The 19,068-nt window shown below is 37.6% G+C and overlaps 1 protein-coding gene across 3 annotated transcripts in view; it reads left to right on the top strand.

The window, feature by feature from the left end:
- RELN (reelin) overlaps positions 1–19,068 on the top strand; it is a 579,194-nt gene that overhangs the window by 382,458 nt on the left and 177,668 nt on the right. For all 3 annotated transcript variants that reach the window (XM_053218590.1, XM_027071727.2, XM_027071724.2), the window contains one exon: positions 6,927–7,078. In XM_053218590.1, coding sequence (XP_053074565.1) covers positions 6,927–7,078 — 152 coding nt within the window. The remainder of the gene's footprint in view (positions 1–6,926; positions 7,079–19,068) is intronic.

Genomic DNA, 19,068 nt, shown 5'->3' with positions numbered 1-19,068 from the left:
AAATAGGAAAATGATGGGGCACCTGGGTGGCTCAGTTGGTTGAGCATCTGACTCTTGGTTTTGGCTCAGGTCATGGTCTCACAGTTTGTGAGTTTGAGCCCTGTGTTGGTCTTTGTGCTGACAGCGTAGACCCCTCTCTCTCAAAAATAAATAAATAAACTTAAAAAAAAATAGAAAAATGACTAAATATAGTTTGTTTTGGTATATACATAATAAAATATTGTGTGGCTTATTTATAATGAGTTAATAATAGCCTGGAAAATGTGTACATTACTAATGTAAGTGAAAAAAGGAAGAGTACAAAACCATGTATGTAATATTACAACTATTTGGAAATATACATCTAAAAATATTAGAAATAAAGATACTAAAATATTAATTGTGCTTGTCTCTAGGATAGTGTGGTTATGGGTTATTTTTTTGGCACTCTTTATTTTCCAATTTTTCAGTAATGAGAATACTGGTATCATAATAGAAAACAAATAAAATGTCTTTTTTTAATCTTCAAAAAATATTTCCAACTGTATCTCTCTATGTGGGTGTCTTCTCCCAGGCCACAGATATCACTTTTGTAGAGTCTTCCTCTAATTATTATTTTATTTTGAGAGAAAGTGTGAGTTGCAGAGGGGCAGAGAGAAAGGGAGAGAGAAAGAATACCAAGCAGGCTCCATACTATCAGTGCAGAACCCAACATGGGGATCAAGCCCATGAACCATGAGATCATGACCTGAGCCAAAGTCGGACACTTAACTGACCGAGCCACCCAGGCACCCTGAGTCTTCCTCTAATTAAAAATTAAAAGCAGAGGTGCCTGGGTGGCTCGGTCAGTTAAGTATCCGACTTCAGCTCAGGTCATGATCTCACAGTTTGTGAGTTCGAGCCCCGCGTTGGGCTCTGTGCTGACAGCTCAGAGCCTGGAGCCTGCTTCAGATTCTGTGTCTCCCTCTCTCTCTACCCCTCCCCCACTCATTCTCTGTCTATGTCTCTCACTGTCAAAAATTAATAAACATAAAAAAAATTAAAAGCAACTAGTGGCAAATACTGCACATGATGGAATACCTAGAATTCCAGTATACCAGCAAGACATAGAAGAGATGCTTGGAGGGCAAATTTGCTTTCTCATATTTAATTTTGCTGACTTTTTCAAAGGTCAGAGAGAGAGAGCAGTCTTTAAACTACTAACCTACTTCCAGTTCCCTCCAACTTCCATTGCTTTTCTACTGCCATTCATACCCTATTAAGATAACTGTTTTATAAAGTTGCTCTGAAGAAGCTCTTTCAAGATATATATTATTTAAAAAAACAGCTTGTCTAAGATTATAGAAAAAATTGAGCACAATGGTTTTCTGAAGTCAGCCATGGCTTAGTCTCTGATAGATGATCTACTATAAAGAAACTAAAATGCGAAGTATTATGTGTTTCAGTGGCATTGCTTGCTAAGTGGATCACACCTACAGCTGACTCAAAATGTCTTTCTTAAAATTGAATGTTATCCAGTGGTGGGTGGGGGGAGGAACAAGAAAAGGCAATATAAACTCAGTTAAGCAATTTTATATTGGCTACCTTGTTCCAGAGAAATAGTAGCAAAAATATCTTACATATAACCATTGAATATCAAACCTGTGTATAGACCAACAAGAACAATCTCCATTATGGCCCCTTCAGTGTAAGTTGGTGCTTTTATTAAAAATTGGCTTTAAAATTATTTAGATTTCTAGGGGCACCTGGGTGGCACAGTATGTTAAGCGTCCAACTCTTGATTTTAGCTCAGGTCATGATCTCATGGTTAGTGAGTTCAAGCCCTACATTGGGCTCTGTGCTGTGTCAGCACAGATTGTCTCTCTCCCTCTCTCTCTCTGCCACCCTCTCTCTCTCTCTCTCTCCCCCCCATAAATAAATAAATAAATATTAAAAAAATAATAAAATAAAATAATTTAGAATTCTTCAGAATAATTTGAGCATCTTCTTGCATTTTTTTGTTTTTTTTTATTTTTTACAGTTATTTTTAATATAATTTATTGTCAGATTGGTTTCCATGTAACACCCAGTGCTCATCCCAACAAGTGCCTTCCTCAATGACCATCACCCACTTTCCCCTCTCCCCCACCTCCCCATAAACCCTTAGTTTGTTCTCAGTATTTAAGAGACTCTTATGGTTTGCCCCCCCCCTCTTAACTTTCCCCCCTCCCCCTCCCCCATGGTCTTCTGTTGAGAAATTTTTGTTTGTTTTTAAACTATTGAATTGTTTATTTCTCAAACTACAACTCTTCACTATTATAGTAAATTCCATATTTCAGCACTTCACTAGAAACTTCATGGGATAAAATGACCATTGATTGAATTCTGGGACTATAAAAGGAAAGGATGCCTCCTTTTAAAAACACATTAGGGGAGCATCATCTTATATTTTCTAAAAATTCCTCCCTCTTTCCTACCCAGAAGAATTATGTTCCCTCTGACTTTGAATACGTTTCACAAAAATGCTTACAAAGCTAAAGAAGGATTTTATTTAAGCTTATAATTCAAGGTAAGCAGAGTGAAGATAGGTTGGCAGCCTGAGTTAATATTGTATGGAGTGGATCTTGTTTTTTCTTAAGCATGTTCATTTTTATTAAAGCAAAACCCACTTGACCATTTAGATAACAAAATAATAAAGCAAGGGGCCCAGGATATTATAGACAAAAATCATAAACAGTACCAAAGACTCGTAGATAAAGTACAATTTTTCTTGCAGCTAAGTATCCCCTTGCTTAAAGATTAAGTAGTAACACTTGCATATTGTACTGCAACTCTGTCCAGGACTGTTTCTCTGCTAATTATCATATGAAAAAATAAAAATACTCATTATAATTTAGAAATTCATTTGTATTGCCTCTTTGCCTTACTTTAAAACAAAGATAGCACCACGTTTTACAGGGGGGAGAAAAGGAAACTAACACTTATTGAGACTCTGTCATGTCCCAGGCAATACATTCTTTTCTCTAAACATCCTCCAGCCTAGGTTATATTTCTGTCTTATTGGTGAGAAAGCTGAGTGCTTTCACCCATTCTGAAGACAATATTCTTTATTAATGTTATTCCAACAAGAGTGTAAATCAACGTAATGCATGTAATAAAAACCTAAAACAAAATTGAATTTGAGTGAAATACAGGGGAACCAATCGAAGAAAAGAATATTTGAAATGCAGTGCATGCAGGGAAGCTGTCAAATAGAGCTCATCCTTTACCTTCACCTAAGCTGTCATGGTAGAGGGAAAAACCTACATGCGAAGGTTGAGAAGGCTTCAGTCGAAGTGCACACCTTGCTAGACCTCTCAGGGCTCATACTCAAGATAAACCTCATGAATATAAATGAATGTGGAAGGGTCTTTACCCTTCTATGGCACATCCCTTATTAAATAATAGAGAATTTATCCCAAATAGAGACCTTATGAATATAATGAACTTATTTAACCTCAGAGAATTCGTAGAGATTAAAAAACCTTATGAATTTGGTAAATGTGGGATTTCTTGGCCAGTCTTTATTCTATATCTTAGCTTAAACCTAAAGTCGCCAACTTTAGGTGATCTAATATATTCTGGAAAATATAATAAAACAAATCTTCATAGGTAATGTGAAATGTTTTATTACCTTTAGAGTCTTTTATGCCAATATTTATAAACAAAAAGATGTGTCTGATTAAATTATGGCTTCTATTGCCTGTGTTCATATTCTTACTATTTTTATCAACCTAGAATGAGATAATTTAAGTTTCCATTCTGAATTATAATACACATAAATTGAATGGCTTTCTTCTTTTTTTTGAAAATTATTTTTTTATTGCAAAGAAGATAAAGTAAAAATCAAAAGTTCTCCCATGCTAACCCCATTTCTCAGAGTTAAATGTACACACGTTTTTTCAGAAAATTTTCTGTGACCACACACACACACAAACACACACACACACACCACCTGACAGATCACATTTTGTATACTATATTACAACTTGATTTTTTAAAAACTGACAACATTCTCGAATGTATCTTCTAATTAGTAAATATTAATCATTATTTCAAAAAAAAGATGTACCAGTTTATCTAATTGAACCCCTATTGATAGACAGTATTTTAATGAGATAGACAGTATTTTAATGAAAATTTTTGTATACTTGTTAAAGTATTTTTGAAAAATAAATTTCTAGGGATGCCTGGGTGGCTCAGTGAGTTAAGCATCTGACTCTTGATCTTGACTGAGATCATGATCTCACAGTTCATGAGATGGAGCCCTGCGTCGGGCTCTGCTTGGGATTTTCTCTCTCTCTCTCTCTCTCAAAAATAAATAAATATTTTAAAAAAAGAAAGATAAATATCTAAAAGAGAAAAGGGAAACTAGAGAATCGGATACGTATGGGTACATATACGTACATGTATGTATGTAATTCTCATTTTGATAGTTAACTACCAAATTGCCCTTCAAAGAATAGATCTCATTCTTTTTTTAAGTTTATAAAGGAAATATTTTTTAATTTCAGCTTTCCTCAGGTATCACTGACAAAAAGTTGTGAGAAATGAAAGTGTGCATCGTGGTGATATGTGTATATGTTGTGAAAGAACTCCCTCCATCCAGTTAATTAACACATTCATCACCTAACATTTATCTTTTTTGTGTGAAAAGATTTAATTTCTACTCTCTCATATCGTTCTTAAAAATATTAAACTATGAGCTGATTAAAACATAATTAATTCTATTCTCAAAGCACTCCAACATAGGTGATAGAGAGGTTTCCAGCTAAGAAACTTCTTTAAATTATCTTTGCTTACAAAAATATTCCTCATTTTTTGACACAATAGTGGAAAGTCATACTTTAAAAACCTAAATTAAACATCATTGTGACCTTGCTATATCTAAGGAACAGACTTACCTTAAGGCATTTTATTGATTATTACACTTTTTTTTTCTGTATTCCAACTTCAACTCACTCTATTATAAATAATAGATATGACTGTATTTATAATAATATAGGGTTCTTTTTTTTGAGTTAGTCATCAAAGCATAAATATAAATTGCTGTGTTGCAGAGGTGTCTCCCCTGTAGGCAGACGTTCCTTCAAATGCAGTTCACATACAACCACATTTACCTCAGGAAAACATAATTTAAACGATACAAAAGTAGCACTCCTTTTCAGGGAAATTGTCATGCCTTTGAAGATCCTGCTAAAACTATACAACTCTTCAAATACCACTCCTGGCCTCAAAGATTTGGATATGTTATAATTTTACTTCATGTAATTATTAAGAAACGGCCATATCATTTTTGTAACTAGAAAAGACCCACAACTTTGCACCCTTACCAATCTGGACTCTGAAGTGCGGGGAGTGGAAGGCTTCCTCTGCGGTCCCTCAGGGGTACTTTGTCTCCAACTGAGCTTGACCCAGTATTTATACAAATTCATAAAAGAATGAGCTTGTGCTACAACAGGCTTCTACTGAATTTTTAATAAATGTAAGATAATTTATTCAAATCACTGACACTCTTACAAAATGATTTTTTAGATTTATCTCTGCTTCTTTCTCTTCAAAGCAGACTAAACGTACCATTTCACTTGATTATAAATATTTGGGTTTCTAAAGAAAATAACTTCACTTTTTATCTGCCAATAGTTAGAGTGGGAGAAATAAAGACTAATATAGAGTAAAATTAAATATATTGGACTTTAAAATAAAGATTGAAAAAAACATATAGTCTGAACATATCTCACACAGCTCTGTCTGTGATAGATGTCTTGAAAATAATTCATTTAGATTCATCTAGAAGAGTTACTCATTCACAACTGATAATGAGAAAAAGACTACTAATCTCATTTTTCACTTGAATAGAGAAGGTTCTTTGAGTCCATGACAATTCCATCTTTTCAATTCAATTTTTCACTTTAAAAATAAAGCCTAAAAGGAGTCATCATATGCATCATTTATAACCTTAACTTGCTTTGTGGATCAGTAGGCTGAGTGGTTTAATTGGGATAAATGGAGCAAGTAAAAGACCAATGAACCAGTGTGAAATTTTCTTGTATGAGTCAAGAGAGGTTCGTTGTTAATTTACAGTGGTCCAGCACTATTAAGAGCTGCTTCACAAAGTTGTTTTTGAGTTTCTTGAATGATTAATATAACCTGTTTAAAAAATGGGTATTTCCTAAACATCTTGGTTCTAAATATATTATAAACTTAAAATGGTTCAATATAATCATCCTGACATAGTACAGTCTTTAGAATTGTAACTACTAAAATAACAGCAAACTGAGATACAGAAGATCTCAATTTTAGAGCTAAACAGCAGTTGGCCTTAGGCAAGCTGCTTACCTCTGTGTGTCCTAGTTTCCTCCATCCATGGGAAAGTGAGTTGTATGAATAGCCATGTCCAGATTAGACATGACCAGAAATAAATACTAAGGAGAAATGAGTTTAAAAATATTAGATATTTTTATTCTCCTCTGTATATCTGAATATATATATATATTTTGACATGATTTAGTTTAACTCTTTTCTTTTTTGGAAAACTTGCTATACTCTTGCCACTTTTACCACTTCACATTCTATAATTTTTAATGTGCAAAATACAAATGCTTATACTTTTATGATACTGTTTTTTCTGGTTCCTTATTTCCTTAGTTCAAATTTGACCCCCCATCTTGATTCTAAGTACCTTGAGAATAAAGACTATCATGTAGTAGACGTACTATATGTAATACTGATTAAATGTATCCTTCTACAGAAAAGTCATAATTGTGATGGTTTAAAAGTCTGTTCATTACTTAAGATCTGTTGTACCACATCTTTATTTCAGAATCATTAATTACTAAGTAAATGTTCCTCATTAAAAATAAAATGTTATACTCTATAAAGCTTTGACTTAGTATTCCAACTGTTAATGATTCTCATTTTTTTTTAAGGTGGGACATCTTGGGAGCTGTCATTGGTACAGAATGTGGAACAGTAGAATCAGGTTTATCAATGGTCTTCCTCAAAGATGGAGAAAGGAAATTATGCACCCCATATATGGACACCACCGGCTATGGGAACCTGAGGTTTTACTTTGTTATGGGTAGGTACATTTTGAACAGATTTTGTTGACCTAAGGCAGAATCCAGGCCAGCCCCTATTCCTGTGGAAGTAAGATTGTTGTCTAACAACATAAAATGAAATTCATGAAATATGAGTTCTACTGGATGAGCGAAAGCTCAAAAGCTCACACCAGCTTCAGGCCAGCCCTGCTGGAACCATCCTATAAGAGAACTGGTCCTGGCATGCCTTAATAGGCTTGGAGATAAATGCCTTCACTCCACCTCTCCCTCAGTGTTCATAGCTGAAAAGACAACGGGAGAGAAGCTGAGAACAAATTAACTCCTTTGTCCAAAGCCCCTGGCTTCCCCCAGAAACAATCATCAAGGCAAGTCATTTGTTTCCATGGATATATCATCATTGCATAACTGTTGTTTTTTTTTGTGGGAAGCCAAGAAACAAGTTTATAATACTTTAATAATACTCTCAACTTTCTAATATGTGGCAAACACCCAGAGAAAGTGTTTAGAAGTTGTTGTGTTTTTTTCCTCCAGATTATTGTAGAACAAATAAGTGGGTAAACATTTAGAAAAACACCCAGGGAAGAATTAGCACATTGAAATGTGGGACCTCTCAAATGTATCATGTTAGTTACATATTCTCTCGCTGAATGTCCTTCCAGAAATGTGAGTAGGTGTCACATGCCTTCCTTGTTGATTGACTGGAAAAGCACAGGCAACACCTGGAAGTGAAGGAGGAAATAAACATTTACCACCTTTGAACTTACTTGCAAAGATGTCAGTTCATCAGGACAAACAGGCCCCCTGAGTCCAGGCTTCAGCACTGGCTGTTTATTTCTCTCATACATTCCTCGCTTCCCACAGCTTGGAGTGATATGGGAAACTGTAGATTATGGCATGCTCTGAAACACTGGCTGCTTGATGCTACTTCATTTTTAATGATGATCTGTTTGATAACAGGGAAGTTGTGGATATAAAATATGATAATGTCATCTTCATACATTAAGGATAGCCCCACCTTGACTCTGAAATGGTTTGTATATTGAAAGACCCAGAGTTCATTTTCTTTACCTAATTAGAATTCAAAGTGGCTCTCATTTTATGAAGAGAGATTCCTGGGAAACCTTAACCCTCCCCTCAAAAAAGTTGTAATACACATTCAGCATGTCAGTACTTCTAATTTTAAGCATTTAACCTTTTCACCATTTTTCACATAATATATTTGAATTCTTGCTTTTTTTCATAGTAGATTATGCTACATCAATCCAATTCAGTGCCTTTGTAAGACATCATCATGTTTATATAAGTGCCTTTGTAGAAAAGATTTAGTCATCTTTAATTCTTTTGGAAACAAAGCAGATTATTAATGAAGCAATTAAAATAATATTGACAATGAGGAAAAAAACTCATCTGAATGAGCCTAAAATACATTATCCCAAATAAAAGCGTCTCCATTTTATTTAAAAAATTAATGAATTGCGACTGAATATAGAGCACCAAGCTAGGATATGTGGGGAATACAATTGAGGGTAATAGTGGCACCTGAATCTCAGATTCATTCCTCTGATCAATGAATGAATACATGCAAGTCCCTTAAAACAGTGCCCAATTGGGGTGCTTGGGTGGCTCAGTTGGTTAAGCGTTTGACTCTTGATTTAAGCTCAGATCATGATCTCAAAGTTCATGAGTTCAAGCCCCACGTGGGGCTCAGTGTTAACAGCACAAAACCTTCTTGGGATTCTCTCTACCCTTCCTTCCCCTCTACCTTTCAAAATGAATAAACTTTTAAAAATGGGTTAAAAAACATTGCTTGATGAAAATATATAAGACCAATATACCTTTTTTATATATTTATAAAAATTACTTAGATCCCTTGCCCACAAGTAACATGTAAAAGTCAGAGATAGACAATTACCATATGATTTCACTCATACGTGGAATTTAAGACCCAAACGAGCAAAGGAAAAAGAGACAAAGGAAGAAACAGACTCTTAATTACAGAGAACAAATTGATGGTTAACCAGAGGGGAGGTGAGTGGGCAGATGGGCTAAGTAGGTCATGGGGATTAAGGAGGGCACTTGTCATGATGAGCACCAGGTGTTGTACAGAAGTGTTGAATCACTATATTGTACACCTGAAACTAATTTATGACTATATGTTAACTACACTGAGATTTTAAATAAAATGTTTATTTTATTTATTTATTTTGAGAGAGAGAGTTAGAGAACATGAATAGGGGAGGGGCAGAGAGGGAGAGAGAGAATCCCAAGCAGGCTCTTTGCTGTCAGCACAGAGCCCAATGCAGGGCTCAGTACGCACCATGAATTTGTGGCCTGAGCTGAAACCAAGAGTCAGAACCTTAACCGACTGAGCCACCCAGGCACTCCTGGAATTTAAATTTTTTTTTTACAAAGAGAGAAAGAATGTAGGGGCGCCTGGGTAGCTCAGTTGGTTAAGTGTCCAACTTTCGCTTAGGTCATGATCTTATGGTCCATGAGTTCAAGCCCCGCATCAGGCTCTGTGCTGATAGCTCGGAGCCTGGACTCTACTTTGAAATCTGTGCCTTCCTCTCTTTCTGCCCCTCCCCCACTCGCACTCTGTGTGTGTCTCTCTATCTCTCTCAAAAATACACATTAAAAACATTTTTTAAAAAGAGAATGTAATGGGCTGTAATGAAATGAAGATGCTATGACAGTGCCAAGGACACTGTAGGTCACTTCAGCTGAGGGATATGAAGAGCAACATTTCATGAGGGAGATGGCATTTGAACTTGTCCTTGAAGAATGGACATAATTTAAACCTTAAGGGATATGAAACTAATAGAACACTGTTCATTATATTTGAATAAAAACTTTAAACACACAAAAAAATTATAACTTACACCTAAGGAATAGATGCAAAAGGAAGATGATAGTTCTCTCAAAAAATAGGGAAATAAGGGACATTTTATTTTATACAAAAGTCAGAATAAAAATTATAATATAAAAAAATCTGTCCTTACACTTCTGCCATTATATGAATGGGATAGTTTAGAGTCATATTTAAAAATGAAGAGTTAAGAATATTTTTATTTTTTTATTTTTATTTTTTTATTGATTCAAGTACCAATTTTTTTTTCAATATATGAAGTTTATTGTCAAATTGGTTTCCATACAACACCCAGTGCTCATCCCAAAAGGTGTCCTCCTCAATACCCATCACCCACCCACCCCTCCCTCCCACCCCCCATCAACCCTCAGTTTGTTCTCAGTTTTTAAGAGTCTCTTATGCTTTGGCTCTCTCCCACTCTAACCTCTTTTTTTTTTTCCTTCCCCTCCCCCATGGGTTTCTGTTAAGTTTCTCAGGATCCACATAAGAGTGAAAACATATGGTATCTGTCTTTCTCTGTATGGCTTATTTCACTTAGCATCACACTCTCCAGTTCCATCCATGTTGCTACAAAGGGCCATATTTCATTCTTTCTCATTGCCACGTAGTACTCCATTGTGTATATAAACCACAATTTCTTTATCCATTCATCAGTTGATGGACATTTAGGCTGTTTCCATAATTTGGCTATTGTTGAGAGTGCTGCTATAAACATTGGGGTACAAGTGCCCCTGTGCATCAGTACTCCTGTATCCCTTGGGTAAATTCCTAGCAGTGCTATTGCTGGGTCATAGGGTAGGTCTATTTTTAATTTTTTGAGGAACCTCCACACTGTTTCCCAGAGCAGCTGCACCAGTTTGCATTTCCACCAACAATGCAAGAGGGTTCCCGTTTCTCCACATCCTCGCCAGCATCTACAGTCTCCTGATTTGTTCATTTTGGCCACTCTGACTGGCGTGAGGTGATATCTGAGTGTGGTTTTGATTTGTATTTCCCTGATGAGGAGCGACATTGAGCATCTTTTCATGTGCCTGTTGGCCATCTGGATGTCTTCTTTAAAGAAGTGTCTATTCATGTTTTCTGCCCATTTCTTCACTGGGTTATTTGTTTTTCGGGTGTGGAGTTTGGTGAGCTCTTTATAGATTTTGGATACTAGCCCTTTGTCCGATATGTCATTTGCAAATATCTTTTCCCATTCCGTTGGTTGCCTTTTAGTTTTGTTGGTTGTTCCCTTTGCTGTACAGAAGCTTTTTATCTTTATATGGTCCCAGTAGTTCTTTTTTGCTTTTAATTCCCTTGACTTTGAGGATGTGTCAAGTAAGAAATTGCTGTGGCTGAGGTCAGAGAGGTCTTTTCCTGCTTTCTCCTCTAGGGTTTTGATGGTTTCCTGTCTCACATTCAGGTCCTTTATCCATTTTGAGTTTCTTTTTGTGAATGGTGTGAGAAAGTGGTCTAGTTTCAATCTTCTGCATATTGCTGTCCAGTTCTCCCAGCACCATTTGTTAAAGAGACTGTCTTTTTCCATTGGATATTCTTTCCTTCTTTGTCAAAGATTAGTTGGCCATACATTTGTGGGTCTAGTTCTGGGGTTTCTATTCTATTCCATTGGTCTATGTGTCTGTTTTTGTGCCAATACCATGCTGTCTTGATGAATACAGTTTTGTAGTAGGGGCTAAAGTCTGGGATTGAGATGCCTCCTGCTTTGGTCATCTTCAAAATTACTTTGGCTATTCAGGGTCTTTTGTGGTTCTGTATGAATTTTAGGATTGCTTGTTCTAGTTTCGAGAAGAATGCTGGTGCAATTTTGATTGGGATTGCATTGAATATGTAGATAGCTTTGGGTAGTATTGACATTTTGACAATATTTATTCTTCCAATCCATGAGCACAGAATGTTTTTCCATTTCTTTATATCTTCTTCAATTTCCTTCATAAGCTTTCTATAGTTTTCAGCATACAGATCTTTTACATCTTTGGTTAGATTTATTCCTAGGTATTTTATGCTTCTTGGTGCAATTGTGAATGGGATCAGTTTCTTTATTTGTCTTTCTGTTGCTTCATTATTAGTGTATAAGAATGCAACTGATTTCTGTACATTGATTTTGTATCCTGCAACTTTGCTAAATTCATGTATCAGTTCTAGCAGACTTCTGGTGGAGTCTATCAGATTTTTCATGTATAATATCATGTCATCTGCAAAAAGTGAAAGCTTAACTTCATCTTTGCCAATTTTGATGCTTTTGATTTCCTTTTGTTGTCTGATTACTGATGCTAGAACTTCCAACACTATCTTAAACAACAGCAGTGAGGTGGAAATCCCTGTCGTGTTCCTGATCTCAGGGAAAAAGCTCTCGGTTTTTCCCCATTGAGGATGATGTTAGCTGTGGGCTTTTCATAAATGGCTTTTATGATCTTTAAGTATGTTCCTTCTATCCCGACTGTCTCGAGGGTTTTTATTAAGAAAGTTGCTGAATTTTGTCAAAGGCCTTTTCTGCATCGATTGACAGAATCATATGGTTCTTATCTTTTCTTTTATTAATGTGATGTATCACATTAATTGATTTGCGAATGTTGAACCAGCCCTGCATCCCAGGAATGAATCCCACTTGACCATGGTGAATAATTCTTTTTATATGCTGTTGAATTCGATTTGCTACTATCTTATTGAGAATTTTTGCATCCATATTCATCAGGGATATTGGCCTGTAGTTCTCTTTTTTTACTGGGTCTCTGTCTGGTTTAGGAATCAAAGTAATGCTGGCTTCATAGAATGAGTCTGGAAGTTTTCCTTCCCTTTCTATTTCTTGGAATAGCTTGAGAAGGATAGGTATTATCTCTGTTTTTAACGTCTGGTAGAACTTCCCTGGGAAGCCATCTGGTCCTGGACTCTTATTTGTTGGGAGATTTTTGATGACTGATTCAATTTCTTCGCTGGTTATGGGTCTGTTCAAGCTTTCTATTTCCTCCTGATTGAGTTTTGGAAGCGTGTGGGTGTTTAGGAATTTGTCCATTTCTTCCAGGTTGTCCAGTTTGTTGGCATATAATTTTTCATAGTATTCCCTGATAATTGCTTGTATCTCTGAGGGATTGGTTGTAATAATTCCATTTTCATTCATGATTTTATCTATTTGGGTCATCTCCCTTTTCTTTATGAGAAGCCTGGCTAGAGGTTTATCAATTTTGTTTATTTTTTCAAAAAACCAACTCTTGGCTTCATTGATCTGCTCTACAGTGTTTTTAGATTCTATACTGTTTATTTCTGCTCTGATCTTTATTATTTCCCTTCTTCTGCTGGATTTAGGCTATCTTTGCTGTTCTGCTTCTGTTTCCTTTAGGTGTGCTGTTAGATTTTGTATTTGGGATTTTTCGTGTTTCTTGAGATAGGCCTGGATTGCAATGTATTTTCCTCTCAGGACTGCCTTCGCTGCATCCCAAAGCGTTTGGATTGTTGTATTTTCATTTTCGTTTGTTTCCATATATTTTTTAATTTCTTCTCTAATTGCCTGGTTGACCCACTCATTCTTTAGTAGGGTGTTCTTTAACCTCCATACTTTTGGAGGTTTTCCAGACTTTTTCCTGTGGTTGATTTCAAGCTTCATAGCATTGTGGTCTGAAAGTATGCATGGTATGATCTCAATTCTTGTATATTTATGAAGGCCTGTTTTGTGACCCAGTGTGTGATCTATCTTGGAGAATGTTCCGTGTGCACTCGAGAAGAAAGTATATTCTGTTGCTTTGGGATGCAGAGTTCTAAATATATCTGTCAAGTCCATCTGATCCAATGTATGATTCAGGGCCCTTGTTTCTTTATTGACCGTGTGTCTAGATGATCTATCCATTTCTGTAAGTGGAGTGTTAAAGTCCCCTGCAATTACCACATTCTTATCAATAAGGTTGCTTATGTTTGTGAGTAATTGTTTTATATGTTTGGGGACTCCCGTATTCGGCGCATAGACATTTATAATTGTTAGCTCTTCCTGATGGATAGACCCTGTGATTATTATAGAATGCCCTTCTTCATCTCTTGTTACAGCCTTTAATTTAAAGTCTAGTTTGTCTGATATAAGTATGGCTACTCCAGCTTTCTTTTGACTTCCAGTGGCATGATAAATAGTTCTCCATCCCCTCACTCTCAATCTAAAGGTGTCCTCAGATCTAAAATAAGTCTCTTGTAGACAGCAAATAGATGGGTCTTGTTTTTTTATCCATTCTGATACCCTATGTCTTTTGGTTGGCGCATTTAGTCCATTTACATTCAGTGTTATTATAGAAAGATATGGGTTTAGAGTCATTGTGATGTCTGTAGGTTTCATGCTTGTAGCAATGTCTCTGGTACTTTGTCTCACAGGATCCCCCTTAGGATCTCTTGTAGGACTGGTTTAGTGGTGACGAATTCCTCCAGTTTTTGTTTGTTTGGGAAGACCTTTATCTCTCCTTCTATTCTAAATGACAGACTTGCTGGATAAAGGATTCTCTGCTGCATATTTTTTCTGTTCATCACATTGAAGATCTCCTGTCGTGCCTTTCTGGCCTGCCAAGTTTCAAAAGAGAGATCAGTCACGAGTCTTATAGGTCTCCCTTTATATGTTAGGGCATGGTTATCCCTTGCTGCTTTCAGAATTTTCTCTTTATCCTTGTATTTTGCCAGTTTCACTATGATATGTCGTGCAGAAGATCCATTCAAGTTACGTCTGAAGGGAGTTCTCTGTGCCTCTTGGATTTCAATGCCTTTTTCGTTCCCCAGATCCGGGAATTTCTCAGCTATGATTTCTTCAAGTACACCTTTCAGCACCTTTCCCTCTCTCTTCCTCCTCTGGAATACCAATTATGCGTAGATTATTTCTCTTTAGTGCATCACTTAGTTCTCTAATTTTCCCCTCATACTCCTGGATTTTTTTATCTTTTTCTCAGCTTCCTCTTTTTCCATAATTTTATCTTCTAGTTCACCTATTCTCTCCTCTGCCTCTTCAATCCGAGCCGTAGTTGTCTCCATTTTATTTTGCAGCTCATTGATAGCATTTTTTAGCTCCTCCTGGCTGTTCCTTAGTCCCTTGATCTCTGTAGCAAGAGATTCTCTGCTGTCCTTTATACTGTTTTCAAGCCCAGAGATTAATTTTAGGACTATTATTCTAAATTCACTTTCTGTTATATTGTTTAAATCATTTCTGATCAGTTCGTTAGCTGTTGTTATTTCCTGGACGTTTTTCTGAGGGGAATTCTTCTGTTTCGTCATTTTGGATAGTCCCTGGAGTGGTGCGGGACTGCGGGGCACTTCCCCTGTGCTGTCTTGAATAAGTTGCATTGGTGGGCGGGGCCGCAGTCAGACCCGATGTCTGCCCCAGCCCACCGCTGGGGCCACAGTCAGACTGGTGTGTGCCTTCTCTTCCCCTCTCCTAGGGGCGGGATTCACTGTGGGGTGGTGTGGCCCGTCTGGGCTATTTGCACACTGCCAGGCTTGTGGTGCTGGGGTTCTGGTGTATTAGCTGGGGTGGATCGGCAAGGTGCACAGGGGCGGGAGGGGCAGGCTCAGCTCGCTTTTCCTTTGGAGATCCACTTCGGGAGGGGCCCTGCAGCACGGGGAGGGAGTCAGACCCGCTGGAGGGATGGATCCACAGAAGCACAGCGTTGGGTGTTTGCGCGGTGCAAGCCAGTTCCCTGTCCGGAACTGGTTCCCTTTGGGATTTTAGCTGGGGGATGGGCGAGGGAGATGGCGCTGGCGAACGCCTTTGTTCCCCACCAAGCTGAGCTCTGTCATCCGGGGCTCAACAACTCTCCCTCCTGTTGTCCTCCAGCCCTCCCGTTCTCCGGGCAGAGCTGTTAGCTTATAACCTTCCAGATGTCAAGTCCCTCTTGCTGTCGGAACACACTCAGTCCGGCCCCTCCGCTTTTGCAAGCCAGACTAGGGGCTCTGCTTGGCCGGCGGGCTGCCCCTCTGCCCGGCTCCCTCTGGCCAGTCCATGGAGCGTGCACCGCCTCTCCGCCCTTCCTACCTTCTTCCGTGGGCCTCTCGTCTGCGCTTGGCTCTGAGACTCCGTTCTGCTAGTTTTCTGGCGGTTTTCTGGGTTATTTAGGCAGGTGTAGGTGGAATCTAAGTGATCAGCAGGACGCGCGGTGAGCCCAGCGTCCTCCTATGCCGCCATCTTCCCAGGATCCTCCAAGAATATTTTTAAAAATTTAAGGGTTTGAAGGGAGAAGAGAATGCCAAGCAAAGCCCGTATTTTTGGAAAAAAAAAAAGCAATTATAAATTTGCATGACATGTTTGAGGCAGGTGAATTTTCCCAGTATAACTGAATGGAAGGATAGAAGGGGAGCAGGAAAAGGGAACCGGAGACGAGTGGTGGTTTTCTTTAATATCAACTAAGAGGAGTTCAGATTCCCTTTCTCTAGGCAGCATGCAGCCATCAGATGATTTCTGTCAGTTCTGTGACACATTCTCATCTGTGTTTTAGAAAGATAACTCTGGCACAAGTGTGAAGGAAAGACTGAAATGGTCAGAAATTAGAGAACAGGAGACGAGTTAAGGTTAGGTAGGGTTGCCAGAGTGAAAGGAAGAAAAAATAGCTTTTTAAATTTCTTTTAAATTGAGGTATAATTGACATACAATATCCTATTAGTTTCAAGTGTACATCATAGTGATTCGATAGTTTCATTTAAAAATAATTCCTATGATGATCTTAGTTTCCATCTGTCACCATACAATTATTACAATATTTTTTACTATATTCCCTATGCTGTACTTTTTATCCTCATGACTTATTTATTTTATAACTGGAAGTTTGTACCTCTTAGTCCCCTCTACTTATTTAAATCTGAATTTCAGATAAAGAACAAATAATTTTTTGTATAAATATTGTTCATGCAATGTATTTTATCTGGCAACACTAAGTTAGGAGACTATTGCACTAGTCCAAGCAACAAAAGAATATGGCAGTGACAGTGGTAACAATGTGAAGGAGGGAACAGAAAATAAGTAGCTGAAGAGAAGGAACCAACAATTGAGGTTCACACCCAAGTGACTATGGGGATTATGAGAACAATATTGGAAAGGACAGAGATTTCTTTCTTGGGTGAGTAGAAGAATGGTACCATTTCCTGAAATAGGAAATGTCCAAAAATAAATAAAGAGTAAATATGGACTAGAATATTCTGACATTAGATGTGTTGAGGTTGAGGCTTCCAGAAAGCCATATGAAGGTGGAAATTCTCATCAGCGTCTGAATCAGATTTGAAAATCATCAGCATACAGGTGACAGTTGGAGCCACTAGAGTTGCTGTGTTCTCCCAAACAGAAGGCAGAGTAAACAAAGGGCATGAAAAAGGCTCAGTGAGAACCCTCATCTAGTTAAAGGTAGAAGGCATATATATAGACAAAGGATACTGAGAAAGGACATAAAGATATGTGGGAGGAAGGTGCCATTCTGCACTGAAGAAGGAAGGGAAGAGTGTGGTTTGGGGGTGGAGATCAGCAGTGCAGGGAATGCCACAGAGAGGCCAGCCAGGATAGGGGCTGAGAGCCCCCCCACTGACTTCGGAGAGAGTATCCCCCATGGTGTGGTGCATGGGAAACCCAGGTATGTAAAGTTAAAAGAAATAAAGACATGTGTCACTGAAAAAGGACCATTCCTTCAAGAAATTCATCAGTAAATGGAAGAAAAGAAATGGGGTCTAAGATCTTGAGGTTTAGAAAGCAGAATCTAACAAAGGTGGTTTTCACGTAGGATAGGATTTAATAGGACAGAACAGTAGGGTAAGATTGGGTAAGATAAGACTGGACCTGTAGAAAGACTTTAAAACTTTGGTAGCTGATGGAGAAGAAAGCAATATGGGAAGAGATCTAAGATTTGGTAGACAATTTATAACGGCACCTTAGGAAAATCAGTGCCTGGTTGTTAATCTAGGGAAGATCATACTCCCTTCCTGTCTGGCCCTGCCTATATGTTCTTCCTGGTTTCATCCCTGGGTTCATATCCATCTACTGTGCCTGTTTCTGGAAAATTTGCTCAACTTTCAAAATTCGGTTCTGGTCTGTTTCCTTCATTCATACATTCATTCATTCATTCATTCATTCAACAGAAATTCATGGAGCGCCAGTATCCAACACTGTTCTTAGAACCAGAATGCAGTGAATACGACAAACATAACCTAACATACATCATTCATTCATTATTCCTTCAACATATTTATTGAACATCTCCCATAGCCCACACTGTATTTCTTTTCTCTGAATTTTGACTGCAATTATGGCAGCACAATACAGTTTACCACTAATTATCCTTCTTTGGTGTATATTAACCTTGTTTTCTTTGCTAAATTACAAATTTTTTGAGGTTGGGGCCTATTTTCCCTTAAGCCCAATGCCCTATACATAGTAAATAACAAAATCACTTTCCCAATATAAATAAGTATCTTAAAAGCTACTTAAAACAGGACTCAAAATATTTTAAAACTGACTGTCCATCTAGTATTTATTGAAATCTTCTATACTTGAATTGCTGTACAAAATGCCCCTTGAGTCATACCTTTCCACAATACATCAAAGCGAATGAAACTGAAGAAGGAATCTGTATCTTTCTGTACGAGCTGCTGTCACAGAAACTTCACAGAACTGATAAATTGCCCCCAGAGGGATCTTTTAGATAAAGTCTGTCATCCTTTTAAAGTCTTGGCTCCTTTTGGACTTTCTTCTTCTGTCATTCTGGGCTGGATGAGCTCTCAAGTGTGTTTCAGCTCCCTCTGAAAGGCAGGTGAAGTTCACGAACTGTTCTTAAGAGAGCAGAGATTTACAGGGAACAAATCAATGAAATTAGAGAGTACTGATGGTTCAGTCCCTATGTCTCTGGGTATGTTGCTTAAATCCACACTGCCTGTGACTTTTCACCTTTTCTTTGTTCTTTTTTGTAAGTCTTTAGTATGTCCTTAATAAAGAAGTTACATTTTTTTAGATGGGAATTTAGTTTTCATGCAGATCTTTTCCCCCAGAGACAGTCGTTTAGGATGACTTTCCTAGCTATATTTAACCATAATATAGAAGTATGTAAGGAAATGCTAAAAATTATGACAGCAGATATCAGAATCCTGAAGGTTTTCTCTACCATTTGTTGCCCTTAAACAAGGACATCCTAACATCTGTTAGGTTGAGGGTAA

The sequence above is a fragment of the Acinonyx jubatus genome, chromosome A2 (assembly GCF_027475565.1).
Source record: "Acinonyx jubatus isolate Ajub_Pintada_27869175 chromosome A2, VMU_Ajub_asm_v1.0, whole genome shotgun sequence".
Taxonomy (NCBI): Eukaryota; Metazoa; Chordata; class Mammalia; order Carnivora; family Felidae; genus Acinonyx; species Acinonyx jubatus.
The sequence above is the reverse complement of the archived record's forward strand: the minus strand, read 5'-3'. Positions and strand labels throughout refer to the sequence as shown.